Here is an 18,019-nt window from a genome sequence, read left to right on the forward strand (position 1 = left end):
TGTGCGGTGTGTTTGCTTATATAAACAGTGCCCATCTGAGAGGGGGATGGGACAGTCTTTTTGTGTTAACACCGAATTTAAAAAATAAAAAGATCCATTCTTAAGAGCATACATATATCAAGTACATACAACTTTGTATTCACATTTACCAAAATGTAATACCCTTGTAAAAAGATCATTTTAAGCCAAAATCAATTAAAACATTAAAAAATCAGTGCCATTACATGGTCAACAAACTCAAATGGCTTTCTTTTTAATGCTAGGATAACTGTCCACCTTTCAATGGCAACAGCACTGTTAACACAGGTAAAGAATAAACAAGGTAAAAAAGTGAAAGCGCACAAATATACAAAAATTGACCAGAAATCACAGGACATTTAAGCAATGTTTTCTTAAGCAGAACTGTTTTTTTAATACTTTAAATAGACTAAAATATTTGGTGTGGGCAGGGGAAGGAAATCAGTATTTCACAATTTAACTTGAAAACCAGATGTAATAAAGCCTCAGCTCATTGTTTAAAAAACAAAAACAAAACAAAACAAAAAAAACCCCACATCATTCTTCTAACCACCATAGGAGGAAAACTTACAAAGAACACATTTAAGTCTCCATCACAGTGCACAGAGGATGCAGCCAGAGGACTAGCAGAGAGGAGCAAGAGGAGTCCGCATCCTTCATACTGCACCACCTTGATGCCACCTCGGAAAATCTCAGCAGACGTACTTGGTGTTTAGCTGGGAAGCACCTTAGGAGTAAGTAGGAGGACTGTCGACTGGAGAGCAGATGGTTCAGTCTACAATCAGGACACCCAATTCCTTCACCTGTTATTTGCTGATGGTGTTTAATAATTTCAATACAACAGTCACCAAGAATAAAATACCACATTCTGGTTTCTTGAGCAGGAGACCACAAGATGTAAGAGAGGTCAGAGCATCAAAGGCCATATTTTCCCTCTGAGAGAAATCCACAACCATGCTCAAGTTTTTGTTTACTGTGAAAAATTAAAATCTCACATTAAAATTTAATCCCCCCACCCAAAGACACATGATTTGTACTGAACACACACACACATTCTGAAGAACTTAGCTATCTAGTTGTCCGTTCTATATTTCACTTAATAACCAATTACCATTTCTGGGTCACTGTTAAAGTCTCACCATGTTAGTGCTTTTAGCTATTATTGTTTTTGAATCTTAAGTTCTATCCACAGTAATAAATGACTGAAGGATATATATCTTAGTATCAGAAATGTTGACAGCCATGGGCAGCTGAATATAGTAGCAACCATGACCAGGTCAGGGAGTAAGGGTATATCACCGGAATACCTGAGATAGTCACCTCCTCCTGGGTCTCCCCTAGGTCTAGTACTGAGAGTCCTGAGTCCTGCATCCAGGAAACCCCCCAGTCCAGGCATGTGAGGGCAGCTGTTCACCCTAAGGACACCACTTGTTCCTCCCTCAGCATCATTAGGAAAAAATTAAGAATGTCTCAGAGTATAAGGCTACTTTTAAGTACATCAACCCACAAAATGTTTTTAGCTCACTTGCTAATGGCTAGTTCCTCAAAACTTGCTGAAAAGGTTAGAAGTCCAGAACTACCTTACTTAAGGTGTGAAATATAAGAACATTTGTGAGTAACCAAATTTAGTGAGTTTATCAAAATTCACCCATGAAACTTGTTTCCAGACAAATGTTCCAAAGGTTCTTCTGGCTTTGTCCAGTTATATAGTATTTTACTGTATGTTTTCTAGATTTTTCAGAGCTAAGTGTATAATCCAGTTCTGTATGTCTTTTCATATTCTTTTTTTAGGTGAAAACATTCAATGCCAGCTATTGCCCACATTCTTGCTTTATAGATTGAAAAGAAGACTGCCAACTGGAGATATTTCCAAAAGCTCAGAATTATGTTACTTTTAACTGTGCTCTACCAGAAAGTCTGGCCCTGGGGGAAAATTGCAAAAAATATTCTCAGATATGAACATTTTTATTTTGCCGACAATGCTGTGACTGCAGTTCAAAGACTGCAGAAGTGCTTTCAACTTCATCTCTAATGTTTTTCTTGTTTTACCCCCTTACATAAAATGTTTAGTGTCACAGCATCACTATCACTAGTCAAGACACACAAGTATTTATGCCTTAAAGTCAGGGTCAAAAACGCAAACATGGAGCCTGAGGTAATATTGGCCTAAGAAATGCCCAATCAGGATTCTGCACTTTGCCAAGAAATATTTAATTAAAAATGCATGCGTGTTACTTACTTGCTACATATAATTATTTCTCCTGATTTAAAATAGTCTGTGAGCGTATGAGTTACATAGACCAACATAATTACTACATTCTTAAGGCAATGACATAAATTTACAAGAAAAGTACCCTATTCTTTCTCACCAAATTTCTTTTCAGCTTGAAGAATCCAAGAATGTGAATAAGAAAGACAAACATCTCTTTCCCTAGGAAAAAGAAATTTTCACTGGAAGAACAAAGACTTTAGTAAGCCTTCTATTCCTACAGACAAATGCTAAGAACCAACTTTTTGCTTACAACACTGTGAAGGGCAGAACTTAATATAGAACTAGAAATATGGCAAGTTACCTAGTGACTAACATTGTAAAATAGCCAAAAATTTAAAAGCCACAGGGAAAAAGGGAGAATAGTTGATTGTGAAATGGAAAATATATAATATTTAAGTATTTTTATAATTCTAAAACTTTACTTTTGTCCTTAAAAATCAATATATTATGGATCATTGTCTAATAACTTATCTTTAATTACAAATAGAAAGCAATCCCTATTTCCCATCCCAAAAGAGCAAACTGGAAAGTTTAGAAAAGAATTCTTATTTTTCTGAAAGGCAGAACGTCATTTTTCTTGAAATTTTATTAAAAAAAACTCAAAGTCCTGTGTGTGGAGTTAATGAACACTTGTCACCTCCATCATCAGTGGCATTACTCTTCCAAGGAATCTTTATATCTCAATAGTAAAATCTTGGTTCCATTCTGGACTTCATGGCAGCAAGTCAACTGACACTGATGTTAACATGGGTTAATGTGCCCTGGCCAGGTCCCCCGTGGGTCAGGGATGGTCCCAAGGAGCTTTGGAAAATCCATTTCTATTGAATACAATGAAGAAAACAGGCCAGAACCACCTCAGCCATCACTAGATACAGGAGACCTTTACCTTGTAGTGGTACTTTCCAGGTATTTTAAGCAGCAATCTTAAGGAGACAAGGGAACTAAGTGGGGAGCAACTTAACAAACACAACACTAGGTCAGTACATTCCAGAGACTACCGGACGTATAATAACTTAGTGAAGGGGTATATGGCAAAGCTTTACCTGATGTTAATGAATTCTACTTATGATTGTTGTTAAGCTGCCTAAAAATGGCATGCTAAATGAGTTGCCAAATTAGGACTTTGGCAGGTATGGTGGTGCAGGCCTGCAATACCAGCACCTCAGGAGAGTGAGGCAGTAGAACTTCAAGTTCAAGGCTAGCTTCAGCAAGTTAGCAAGACCCTGTGTCAATACAAAAAAGGGTTGGGGACATAGCTCAGTAGTAAAGAGCCCTGGGGTTCAATCCTCAGTATTGCCTGCCTTCTGCCTCTAATTTTACTAATGAAAATTACACTGATGGTCTATCCATGAAAGGAAAATGTCTATAAGCAAGTTAAGAACTTTTTCCTGGGATCTGAGATTTAAATAATGGAATCACTTACCATTGCTAAAATGACCCCAACTGTTAGTTTTTCTATGAGTATATGTGTATCTAAATTTGTACACACATATTATATACTTTACCTCCTACTAAAAAGTGTGAGGCAGTTCTGCTATATGTAAAGGTAACTATAACATCCAAGATAGAACAGTTCCTACTCAAGAAATCACATGAACACTTGAGACGAGTTCTTATTATAAAGGCAGTCATGAGGCTAGTATAGCTCACATTTCCTGGTTGTGAGGAATTGTACTGGAAGATATAATTTGTCCCTCAATTGTAGCACACAAAAGGGAGCCCAAAAAACAATATTCATGAAAACTTGAAAGGAAGGTAGAGAAGGAGCTCAATAGCAGGATTCTCACTCTCCAGAGACTTCACGCCATTGTCATCCTGATTGTACTAAATACAACAATCCAGTGCTCTGGGACAGAAGGAGGCTGGTGTTATGGGGAATTTACTGGCTGCAAGTGGCAGAAAAGTTCATAATCTTAAAATAGAATCTGACAATTTGCTATTTGCCAGTCACAAGAGGAATTTAACTGGACAGAATTTCAGAGTCATTTGTAAGATTAAAGCAAGGTACCAGTTTCAACACTATAACATTCTTGGTAAAGAAATGAAAACACGGCATATGAAAGTGCCCTTCTTTTTTGGATAATAGTAAATTCAAAGGAAAGAGGATTCTGATTCTGTAGATAAAATACAACTGACAGGGGAAAGGGCAATCAGCAAGTACCACTTGGATACATGTTGTCAGAGGGGAGGAAAAATAAAATTCAGTTGAGGAACATCAAGGATTTAGTAAAGTAAAGACGACGAAGAAAATGAGCAATAATCTGATATATTTAAACATCAATGCCTAAGATCAGAGTTAAGAGGAAAGGTCCCTGGTTGCTCATGTCCACGGATTTCTGAGTTATCTAGAGATACTTTGGGGACTAGGGCTCAGTGGTAGAGTGCTTACCTACTGTGCAAAAAAGCCCTGGGTTGGATCCCCAGCACTGGGGGGTGCAGGCGGGAGATCCTTGGGGAGATGGCTCAGAAGGGGACAAATAGGAATGTTCAGCTTTTAAATCAAAGACTATATATAAAAGACAAATTTTAAGTACATGAAGATTGTCTTGTGTTACTTTATATTCATCAGACCAAGACGGTGCCTAATACAGAATAAATGCTCAAACTATTTAGTCATTTTTTTAAATGATAAGATTTTAAAGGTCTATATGGGCAGCTTTTGGAAGAGGTAGAAAAATCAACTGGGTATATACTTTCTTTTTTTGATTTCAACTAGCAAAATACTGATTGTTTTTCACTTTCAAAGTCTTAGTCTTACTGAAATTCACAACAAAAGTATAAATAAAGTGAAATTTAAATAATTTTAACAAAGGAGAAAAGCTGAAGATGTTCAAAGATGGATCAAATTAATTGCATATGGTTTAAGGTAAAAAATATAACTAGATATTAAATAATTTGCAAATATATACTTAGAATAGAGAGTAAGAGTACATAAATGGAATACTTTTAAGAAAAATCAGGCAGATTTTCTTCTGGCAAAGTGACAGGTCCTGAGAGCAACTACGCCCCACACACTAAGCCCAGCTTGAGGGCCAGGACCATATTCTAGTCATATTTTTATTATTCAACATCTGTCACAGTGGCTAGGTAAGCAACAGGTATCAATAATTGTTCACTGAATGTATACCATAACGTAAAGTCAGTATAGCTGGCATGGTTCAGACCTTACCAGGAAAGCTCCTTTAAACAGGATGAAAGAACACAATTTAGTGGTATTCCAAAAGATCGGCCCAAATCCAGATTTATTTTCTAATTTGGGTATAAAGACTTTTCAAAATTTTATTTTTAAAAAAGCAATCAAACTCTTTTCAAAAGAAATCTCAGGCAGAACTCCAATATAAGATGAGCTGCCACTGGTAGAACCAAAGTCAGTGGGAACAGCATCAGCCTCTACGCCCTAAATCAGCCCCAGAGTGCCTTTGTGGAGCTGCTGGGAAAATCCTGACTCATTTTAGAACTGGGTTAGCAGCATGGCCATCCAGTTCTCAGGTGTTACAGTGCAGATACCACCAGTACCATGGAGAACAAATTCTAAATAATATTGTTGATTACATAAAGACAATTCAAAAGAGAGGAGATGCTATCATTTGGAATAAAACCCATCCCTTATAAGGAAAAAACAATGGAACAAAAATTAGGCCACAGTAGACAAAATATAATGCAAAATCAGTATCTCATTTAAAAATCAAATGTGATCATTAAACATTCACACAAAAGAAATCACTGCGCTGAAGTCGACTGCTCAACAGTGTAAATGCTCAACGCAACAGGTGTCTTCAGAGTTCAGTCCCAGTTCCACACTGTACAGAAAAAAATCCCACCTGAAATACACAGATGTGCTCCACTGCTGAAATGCCACAGTTGGCACTACTTCATTAAACACATGAACGCAAGATCAATTGCCAGGACCTTCTACTACTTTCAAAGTTACTCTCTGCCTCCAGATCTGTTCCCTAACATTAGTACAAGTCCTCCAGGATGTAAAAATTTCCACAAACGGCAGACGCTCCACAGATTATCTCCAGCAGGTCTGACAGTGGTTAATAACTGGGACATTTACTCTAATCACAAGATGGGCAGAAGTAATAATTAGCGGGCAGTGGGAAGTCTGGAAATAAGAAGCAGGTCACTATGTTGGTGAAAAACTGCAAAGAAAGCATTGGTAAATTAAGTGGTGTTGACCTGGTGCAAACAAGATTTTTATAGTAAAGATTTGAGGAAGAAGATATAAGTGATAATGACGTAACTCAGTCTGTCACAAAATAAGGCCACCTTCAACATATTATAAACTGTAGAACCATTCTGATCTTCAAGTTTGGATTTGTGTAGAGGTTTCTGTGTAAAGAATTAACACCTAAGAGTGAGTCTCCTTTAAAATGAGCCTTTGCACTTGATGCTGCTCTCTTCACCTGGAGTGCTTATCTCCCTTGGTTCTTCACATGGCTGGGTCTTTCCAGGCCAGGTGTTAGCTCGAGCATTCACTTCCTTAGAGGCCTTCCTGACGTCCTACCTGAAGCATTGCATCTGTTATTCTCTAGCACAGTACCCTGTTTATCTCTTTCACAGACAGGATGATTACAGGTTAGAATAACTGCTGTCTCAGCAAAGGCAGAAACTGTAGCTGTCTTGTTCACCTTTACCCAAAGGCTAAGAAAGTTCCTGGCACAGAACAGGTGAACAATAAATATTTGTTGAATGAGTAAAAAAATTACTATACCAAATTTTACATGAACACATACATATACACAAATATATAGGAAAATGGGGGAGTATCCAATAGAAAACAACCAAATGCTGAAAGTATCGAAAATGATACTTGTACATACAGGTGAATATGGTTTCAAAGAACAAGTACCAAAGGTATCTATCTTCAAAAATATGAAAATTTACGAATAAAGGATTAGGAGTGGTATTTTCCATTTCTGTTAAGATGCAAAGAAGAAGACATGTTTACACTGCAATGAGTCAACATTAGACATAATAATAACTTACTGCAGAATGGACTACCAACAGAGCTGCTGGAATCTCCTCTTACTGCAGAGCATAAAATATGGTCAACCACATACCCAGGATTAGTTAAGAACAGCTCAGACCACAGGTAATTATAAGCTAAAAAACTTGCTAAACGGCTTCTCCCCCAGTTTTAAAAATTCTGAATTCTTAATTATGTAAAATAACATTCAATTTATAAATTGAATACAACATACTTTAAAAACAGATGGCCCTTATCTGCTGATTATACCTCAGCATCACTTTTCTAGATATTTTGCAGAAGCAATTACATTTACAAAAGGTCCGTCTCATAATACAATCTGGTAAGTCAAATGAAGCTACTCAAATCAAAGAGCAGAAGGCCTGCTGCTGAAATATTTTAAAATACCTTTAAAAAAGGGTATTTATATTTATAGATTGGCTTTAAAAAGGATAAATATACTGAAGTACTTCTAGCACATCCCTGAAAACAATTATACTGCCACTTGTGCATTCTTTATGAGATGGAAGGTTAAGTCAATAGACTGATAGGTTACACAAGTCAATTATTATCTGTTGAAATCTGGTTCTAAGACAAGGGAACCTCCTTTGCATGAACTTTTACTGGACCCAGAATTAACTGGTGCCAGCAGTGTCAGCGCAATTGGAAAAGATGTCACGCTGCACTGTTTTGGTATCAGAACAAAAGTGGGATGAAGAAAAGAGGTCTGGAAAGATTTTCAATATGGTTTCCATAATAATGAGATTTAGCAGAAAATAAACAAACATAAAAGAATGACTGTTAAGCCCCACTGAACACATTAAGATCAAGGATTTCAAAAGTTAATCCACTTTTCTTCCCCCAAGAGTTTATTTTTGGTAAAAGGCAGAAAAATTAGTTTTTCCACAAGGAAAATCTGCTTCTAGATGATAATTTGAAAATCTTGATATATATTATATATTAAAAAAGACACAAAAATAACGGAGAAGTGGGAATAACAGATTAGGTATTGTAACTTTATAAAGGCTTGCCTAGATCAAGAAGCAGCACACACACACCTCATTTATGCAAACTAAAAATGTATATAAACAGCACAATACTGCGATACTGGGTCATGATACATTACCTGTACACATAACTACTACTGTTATTAATAAACCTTTGGGACACTCAGTCTTATGCCCAACAAGATACCAGTAAGTCTTTAAATCTTCTTTTCCCCCTTTATGGGAAGACACTTCTAGACACTAATTTTCCCATCTAATATTCAAATATAGGAAACAGATTCCACAAGGTGCTTTAAATGATGAGACCTCAAGTGCTGTTTTCTCTGGAATTTTTGGATAGCAAACAGTCCATCGGGACCATACACAAATACTATGACAGAAGAGTTGTTAACATTAAGTCTTTTGATGGGACTCAACTGGTGATGAACTTTATGACATGCTTGAGCAACGCACTGAAGGGGATCCCATCTGAGTTAATACTTTGTCCAACCACTGTAGAGGTCCATTCAGATGAAGTTCAATCCAGCAAGGAGTACTTGTTACTGTCTGCCTTCTGGTTGAAAGAATATAAGAAAATAATCATGAAATTAAAAGAACAGCATGGCTATATTTAGGTACATGCATTAAGAATTCAGAGGAATTAAAATGATGTATTAGCCAGGTATGGAGGTGCACACTTGTAGTCCCAGGAGGCTAAAGTGGGGGGAATCACTTGAACTCAGGACTTAAAGACCAACCTGGGCAACATAATGAGACCCTGTCCACCCACCTCCTCCCCCCCCCAAAAAAATAGAACTCTGTATATACTAAAATCTAACTTCTCTTTTGGATATTTTTTGGATAATTCTGGATATAATTATTATTTTGAAAAGTAGATGATTTTCAAAGTACTACAATGAGTGTTTTCTTTTTGAGAGATTTAAAAAGTATTCTTTTCTCCTCAAATTAAAATTAGTATGATATTTGCAGGTAAATGGATGGAGCTGAAGAATATCATGCTAAGCAAAATAAGCCAATCCCAAAAAACTGAAAGCTGAATGTTTGCTATGTGGATGCTAATTCACAATGGGGGGGGGGGAGAGGTAGGGAAAAATAGAGGTACTTTGCATGAGGTAGAGGGGTGAAGGGAGGGAAAGGAGGAAATGACAGAATGAATCAGACATTATTACCCTATGTACATGTGATTTCACACCAGTGTGATTCTACATCATGTACAACCAGAAGAAGTTATACTCCATTTATTATGATGTGTCAAAGTGTATTCTACTGTCATGTATAACTAATTAGAACAAAAACAAAAACAAAAAATTTAGCATGGTGACTTCCCAGGATAGAGGAGAACTAGGAAGGGATGTCCCATGCAAACAGAGAAATATGAAAACCCTATACATTAAATCAATCATAGACTAGAAGACACTCAAATATCAAATGGAATTTAAATGGAGCAGGGTTCAAATTTAAAGTATATAAAAAAATATAGATATTTTTCACCCTTTTTATTTTTTATTTTGAGACAGGGTCTTACTAAGTTGCTGAGGCTGGCTTTGAACTCTCAATCCTCCTGCCTCATTTTGAGCCACTGGGATTACAGACATGCATCACCTCAACCAGCATCAAACCAGAATTCTGATCCAACCAAAATTCTTAACACAAAATATTAAAACTTATTGTTCAACTTTCTCTGACAGAGTCAATGAACAACATCCCTTTTAGCAACATTACTCAGGTTTTGGCTTAAACAACAACACTAGTACTTCAACAAAAAGGGGTATTCCCTGGGAATCACAAATTATTGAATGACATTTTGTCGCTTTCATGCACTGATTTTAGTTTTTATTCGCTATATAGAGTAAGTCAACAAATCTGCTTTTGCTTCTTCAACATAACAGTCCTTCAACCATGAGAAAAGTCCATTATCAACTTTCATCACCAAACTTTCAAGTCAGATTCACTCAAAGTTGATTTGGTATTCTCATTCTGGTATATATGCTACTGAGAAAAGTATACAAACTAGGCCTTTGAGCTTTCCAAAGTGGAACCTGAAAAAATTTTTAAATTTTATTGACTTCACTATAGAAAGGAAGGATGAAGGCAGTGCTTCTAGGCATCAGGGAAAACACACTGTCAATTCATCATTCTAAAAAAGGAATATGCCTAATATTGTTTAAAACTATTTCCAAGGATGTGATTTCTGTAGCAGGTAGCATCAGTGGCCCACACTATACTCTAGCCAACTTCCAATTGCAGGTTTCTGAATTTCTAAGCCTGAGAACTTCCATGCTATGCCTGTATGCGCCAGGAAATGAACATCAGTTGACGGGGGTAACTAATGAGGAGGACTACTTATTCAACTGGTCTCAACTAATTTGTCCAGTTTTATTTCTCTCTACTTTCTAAACTCCACACCAAAGTGCTATTCTGCTGTCAGGATTATAGTTTTCCAACCTGCCCATCCCCATCTACTGAAATCCTATGCATCTTTTAGAACCTAGATCATATGTCTTCTCTACCAAGAAGCTTTCCATTAGCCCCACACTTCTCCTTTTACAATATTTAACAGTCTATATTATGTTAAAATGCATGTCTGCACATGTTTTAATCATATCTTCTATAATGCCAGCACAGTCATTTGCCACAGTTTTGGATCTAGAAGCCTCTTTCTTTCATTGTTTTATAAAAAGATCTGCTGACTCCACACCTCAATGAACTTAAGAAGATCCAAAATAATGGAATAAAAAATAATCACACTATAGAAATTTAGGAAAAAAATACGTATTTCTTACCGATATTCTGCTCCCCATCCTTTCACAAAACTCATTCTTATGGTACACATTCTAGTTAACTGATAGACGGCTTCAAAACCCTGATTAACAGATTGAGCCAGAAGAGCAGCAAATTCCTGGTTGTTGAAGATCTTCAGGTTGCAGCCTAGGATTGAGAAAAAGTAAAATTGTAAAAACTGCATTGTTCTTAGAAAACAATTTTAAAAGGGCAACAGGTTTTATTTAGAACATGAGCATGCAAAAGCATCTCCTGATTCCTAAAATTATTAGCAACTTCAAAAACTAAGCAAGTGGATGTGATAGGTTTATTTACATTGTTGAGTCCATACCTGGTGGAATTTTACACACTGTTGCAGGGTGCCAGCCGTATCTCTGATTACAATTGGGGCTCTGCACAAAGATTGCACTATCACTTAGGCACTCAGCAAAAACTTCCCCACCTATGTAATATAAGCGCACTCCTCTTCCTAAAACAAAATACATATGGGGTTAGTCTTACAACACTTAACTATTTCAGTGTGACTTTGGGAGAGTCTTCTTGGAAGAATTTTGAAATGATAAAAGGTATTCCATGACTTTGTTTTCCTGAAGTCTAACTTTGAAATATACCACTGTATATTTTTTCAAGTATTTTTTAACAATAATTTCATTTTTAAAATAAGTATTTATAAAAAATATTTAAACTATGTAAAAAAAGTACAAGGATAATAAAACAGTTTCATACAAATTATGTATCATTTTGAAATCAGTAAAAATAACTGAATTAATTTCAAAGGAATTAACATGTTTGGACAAATATCTTTTTATTATTAATAGTATTTCCCTATAGATCCCATGAAGGTTAAGAAAAGAGATTTTTTAAAAGAATCTATGTATTATTGTGGCAACCAAGTCTCCAAATATATAAGCAGAATTAGGTAAGAAAAAATTATACTGGCTATTTTAATAATTCTTTCTGAATTTGATCAAAGACACAGCTACTATGAAGGGATTTTTCAGATAGAATTAAGGCAGAAAATCAACTGACTTTAAGAAAGGAAGATTATTTTTGTTATGCAGCAAGAAAACTAAGATAACCAACAAACCAGATTTAATAGACAAATGCAAAACTTCATATTTATTCCATTAAGAGACTATTCTATTAATAAGACTGGAATATTTGTGAAGCTGTCAATCATGTTTTCAGGAAAACAGGAAATCCAAAATGTAGGCTTTTCAGGCTATATTCTCTGATATACATGCATTCTCTGATCATATGATAAATTAGAAATCAAAAGTAAAAAGATGATCTAAAATTGAAGCAAATATTCTGTTGTGAGAAAAGAAAAGGGTAGATGCAAGTAAAGTATGGGTGGGCACTCAGAGGCCTTCCTCACCTGCAATGACACCTGGGTACTTTAACAAGAATATCCTAATTCATACATCAAGCAAGATTTGCCACATGAAGTCAAGTAACAGAACGCCTAGGTACTGGTACTATCATTTTACAGTAATCACTATGGTAATCAGCATTATTTCTCAAAGGATGTAATGATTAAGTCAAAGAAAATAAAAGCAAACCATTATCAAAAGAAACTACCTTAAGATGATGAGAATGCTTCTCAATTATTAGTGGCTTTCAATTTTTTTCACCTCATTATTAAAAAAAAAACCACTGAGGACCCCAAAGGGTTTTTGTATATGCAGAATATGTTTGTGGAAATTTACCATGTTATGTTAAAAATGAGATTTTTAAAAGTATTTATTTAAAAATCAAAAAAGAATCGTTTAACTTATTAATGTAAACAATTTTTTTAATATAAAAGGAACTACATTTCCAAAGAAGAAAAAAAAAATTTGAAGCGTGGCAACATTTCAGTTTTGCAAATTTATTTAATAATAATATAAGAATAATAGGAGATGTAATAGGAGACATGGATTCTCATATCATATCTCATTATCTTGCAAAACTGTACACCTTGAAGCCTCTGATATTTTACTGTACATTTCTGAGAGAATGAGAGTGAAAAAAGCAAGTAACATATCTTAGCACAATTATGAAATAGTTCTGACCTCACAAACTTACTGAAAGGGTTTCTAGTACTGCCAGACCCCCAGATCACATTTTAAGACACTCTGAATAATATTTTGAACTACATTAAATGACGTTCTTGTCTTAGATATCTAGCTTCAGATTAATAGAAGATCTGGTTTAATATATGAAGTCATGGAAGGAGCAAAAACAAAACAAAACAAAACAACAAGAAAAACCCAGAAGATATATACTGGGGAAAAAAACAACATGATTTATAAAAATCATAACCTAAAAATCTGAACATAGCAATTTTATGACTGGCGGAGACTCAGAAAGTTACAATTATTTCAACACATGTTTAACGAAGGACTTCCTTGTATCAAGGTTGCCAAATAAAGAGGAAGTCAAAGCAAAGAGTTTGCAGAATGAAGAATCAACCAAGACCAACAGAACTGAAGCACAGGAACTTAAACCAGTGGAGATGGTTTCACACTGATGTTTCACACAAGGAAAATAAAACATACCTACCTATATGCCTTCTTGTCATTTCTACTGTAGCATTTCGGTTAACATTAGAGAGTAAACCTAAGCAGAACCTCTCTGAATTTGATGGGTCTGTAAAGCCATCTACAGTGAGTGAGGGCTGCGATGCATGGAATGTCTCTCCAACCCTCTGGTTTAATTCGTAATACGCTATTGAACACCAAAATGCAGGTTCTGAGTAAGTAACTGGCTGCAAATCTGGGGAGGGGGAAAGTAAAAGGAAGAAAATGTTGTACAAACAATTTCAACACAGACTTCATCATTATTTTAACATGTTCTATGCCAGCACCACTAGTAACAGTTCAAGAGGTAGAAGTGCTATCTCTTTTGGTTTCCATACCAGATTTCCCATTTTTCAAATTTCCTCCATCTTATGAGGTCACTTATATTAGATTATTTATTTTATTAGTAGTTTTAGCTTAGTACCTGTTCAAACCTAGAACAACCCAGAGTCAGTAAGTCAATTTGCCATACCTGGTGCATTTCTAATAATGCACAACGGAAGTAACTTTTTAGACTAAACAGAATAAAGCAGGTTCAACATTAAGGAGTTAAGAGCCACAAGAAAATGTGTCATAATGAAAGGATACAAAATATGACTCTTTTTGACATTTGACTATTTTCACACAAGATTCTTGGCAAGTTATCCTTCTTACAATAGAAAACTTATGCAGCACATATGAGAAGCAGAAAGTAATAAAACAGAATATTCAAGTGGAAACAGAATATGCAGCCAAGAGACTACTTTTCACAAGAAAATGAGGATCACATGTACTTAACTTTGGTAATTTTGACTAAAACATGTCACAAGAAATATTATGGGGGAGAAAAAAAAACCTGACAATTTTGTAGAATAAATTCCAAACATGTAGAAGCTGAAGAGCTTCAAGTGGCAAGGTAAAATGAGGGCCAAAAATAAATGACTTGTATAAATACACACATACACTCACTCATACATATCCTCCCATATGTTGTGTGTACCCATCACACATGCTCCTATAGTAGGTGTTGCTATAAGACATATAAATCATAAACATATACACAGAAATATATCCATAACAGGTTAAAAAATTTTCCATAAAGAACATTTCCATGAATAAGAATATTTCATGAAGTGTCAATACTGAGATACAGTATCAATTTTTTAAAGCATCTTTAAAATCACTTGCATAACTATTTTGTTCATTGGTATTCTTTTCTTATACATATGAAAAATAATTTTCAGAGTAAACTTTCCTTAAGTGATAAGTAAAAAACAGTGGGGGAAAGGATCAGTAACTTACCCAAGCTATGATTAACAGGGGAGAGAGTAGTAGGAGACAGTTCTGCTGGAGAGCCTAAAACAAAAGGAGTCAATTAAAAAAACGGATGTTGAAGTATTCCTAGAACTGTTGATTCTGATCAAGTACTAAAACCCCAGTTGTATCTTATCACCAATAAGACACAGATAATTAAATCCTCAGAATTCAAAATATATTAACTATTTTATTTTAGTTTAATTTGGGAGCTTCAATGTACAAAAGGTACAAAATCATATAAACAGTATAGGCTTATCACCTGGTTTCCCCTTCCAGAAGGCTCCACTATTGACCATTTGTATACATTTACAGAAATATTCTATGAGTCATATAAGCAAACATTTTTTGTTCTGTGCCTCTTTTCATACACAAATAGCCTAGTTCTGCACTTCTAGACTACTCTCAGAAATTGTTCATGTTGGTGTTTCCTTGTTATTTACTTGTCTATTTACCTATCCATCAGCACTACAAAATTACATACACTCTTATAGTAACTGGATATTCAGGCTACTCTTGATTTCTTGCACATTTTGTATACTTTCAATCCTATTTTAAGTATACTCTTAATAGAAAAACTGCATGTCAAAGGATTTGAACATTTTTAATTTTGATAAGATTTTGCTAAAATTATCATTCACAGAAGCTATACCAAATTATTCCCAGTAAAAATACAATGGTGAGGAGAGACCATGGTGATACTGTTGATAAAACACACAACTCTTATTAATAACACCGAGGAGATTTATGCTTGTTTATACCGTATCTCCTTTGTATGACTAGTTTTTTTTCTTTTGCTCATTTTCCTGTAGATACTGGCCATTTTTCTTACTGAGCTGTATAGGCTCTTCAAATTAGAGATATTAGTCTCTTCAAGGTAAGGTTTGCAAATATTTGGTCATCTGTTTTATGACTCAATTTTAATTCTGACCATGCAGCATTTAGAAAGTTCTTTTACATTTGATTTACCAATCATTTGGGTGTTTGTGCCACAGTTTAATAAAAACAGTGATGACAGTGGACATTCTGGTCTTACTCTTAATTTTAAGGTACTGCTTCTAGTATTTTCCTACTAAGCATGATACTAACCTTGATGCTGAAGATTACTACTCAGGATTTTAGTATCCACAGCCTCAAGCAACACAGGTGTAGATTTATGTGAGTGCCATGTTTGTAAGGTTCTGTGATTGTTACTATGGCCATCTACAAGTTTTGTCATTTTCTATGCTCTATTATAACAGTTTAAAAACTGTGTTGTAGAATCACATTCTTAAAAAGTTTGGTAGAATTCCCTTATGAAACTCTGTAGTTAACAATTTTCTAGAGTTTACTCTGAGACATTTCTCTATTTCTCCCATGGAAGCTGACTTAAGATAGATTCTTGGAATCGGTTTTGTTAAATTATATTTTCTGAGGTAATTATCTGATTCTTCCTAAGTGAACAAGATCTTCCTAAGTAAGCTAGGTCTAATCAAGAAAATAAGGGCACAAATATACAAAATAAGAAAAAGAATGAACAAACTAGACAATAGAGAAAAATAATCAGAATCATTGAAATGACATTACTCAATTTTATGTAACTAAATTTTAAAACACACTTATTGCAAATGCTGAATAATGCTATTATGATCATAAATACAGGATCAATTTTGTTTATGATCATCATTCCCTACATTTATTTATTTGGGGGGGGGGGGCAGGGGCGGGACCAGGGATTGAACTCAGGGGCACTCAATCACTGAGCCACTTCCCCGGCCCAATTTCGTATTTGATTTAGAGACAGGGTCTCACTGAGTTGCTTAGTGCCTTGCTTTTGCTGAAGCTGGCTTTAAACTTGCAATCCTCCTGCCTCAGCCTCCCGAGCCACTGGGATTACAGGCATGCACCACCTTGCCTGGCTCATTCTCTACATTTAAGGAAAATTACCTTAAGAGCATGACAGCTCCCAAGCTTCAAATGTATAAGGGAGGTCAGGTGGCTTTATATGCAGCCCACTCTATCACAAATCACCACAACCACAACACAAAAGGGCAGATCACAAAGGTGAAATGGAAGTCTCCAGATAAACAGACACGTCAGAAGAACAGATGATGACTGTATTTTGGAACCCAGAAGAGTCTTCCATAAGCTGTTCTTTATTATTCCTCAGTCTGAAAAATCTGCTGGCAAGTCACAACAGGTACAACTGAGAAAGGTCAAAATATATTTAGAACAATGAACTAAAGTTCAGTGCTGTTTCCTGAAGCAGATATAAGATAAACAAACTATCAGAAATGGAGGAAATTGCTCAGTTATTCATATCTTTTAACTGTTTACTCTTCTATTAAATACTTATCAGAAATGACCAGTAGGGCCATACAGTTCATTAATGTGAACTAATTAAGAGTTTAGTCAGATTCTTCACAGAACTAGGAAAAGTGGTACTAAAATTCATATGGAAGAATAAAAGGCTTGGGACAGCCAAAGTAATACTGAGAAAGAAGAGCAATACTGGAGGACATAATACCTGATCTCGAATTGTACTACAGAGCTATCGTAACAGACACACCATGATATTGGCATCAAAACAGACACAAAGACCAATGGAACAGAAGACACAGAGACGAACCCACACAGATACAGTTATCTGATATTCAACAAAGATGCCAAAAACATACACTGGAGAAACGATAGCCTTTTTAGCAAAAAAAAAAAAGTGCTGGAAAAACTGGATATACATGTGTAGACGAATAAAACTAGATCCCAACTTTCAACCTGCACAAAAGTCAATTCAAAGTAGATCAAAGACCTAGGAATTTGTAACTGCTAGAAGAAAATATAGGCTCAACTGTAACTGCAGATTCCTCTGTTTCTAAAAGTTTCCTCCATTTCTAATCATTAGGGGTCTTCCATAAGACTGCTAACACTCAAGAAATAAAACTAAGAATCAGTTTAAGAGTGTGAAAGGAGAGAGAACCCACAGAATGGGAAGTGTTAAGATCTGGATATGAGGTGTCCCCCAAAAGCTCACATGTGAGACAATGCAAGAAGTTTCAGAGGAGAAATGACTGGACTGTGAGAATCTTAACCTAATCAGTAAATTAATCCCTGATGGGATTAACTGAGTGGTAGCTGG

At 35.5% G+C, this 18,019-nt stretch overlaps 1 protein-coding gene across 7 annotated transcripts in view; it reads right to left on the reverse strand.

Annotated features, from left to right (window-relative positions):
- Positions 1-225: 225 nt before the first annotated feature.
- The window catches only part of SMAD2 (SMAD family member 2), an 85,037-nt gene continuing 67,243 nt past the window's right edge, over positions 226-18,019 (reverse strand). For 6 of the 7 annotated variants that reach the window (XM_079108970.1, XM_079108968.1, XM_079108967.1 and 3 more), the window contains 5 exons: positions 14,893-14,946; positions 13,595-13,807; positions 11,382-11,519; positions 11,053-11,197; positions 226-8,822 (listed from right to left, as the gene is read on the reverse strand). In XM_079108970.1, the coding sequence (XP_078965096.1) occupies positions 8,699-8,822; positions 11,053-11,197; positions 11,382-11,519; positions 13,595-13,807; positions 14,893-14,946 (674 nt within the window). In that variant the 3' untranslated portion in view covers positions 226-8,698. The remainder of the gene's footprint in view (positions 8,823-11,052; positions 11,198-11,381; positions 11,520-13,594; positions 13,808-14,892; positions 14,947-18,019) is intronic. The other variant, XM_079108971.1, reaches the window with a different exon arrangement.

This window comes from Sciurus vulgaris (assembly GCF_902686455.1).
Source record: "Sciurus vulgaris genome assembly, chromosome: 13".
In the NCBI taxonomy this organism is placed as follows: Eukaryota; Metazoa; Chordata; class Mammalia; order Rodentia; family Sciuridae; genus Sciurus; species Sciurus vulgaris.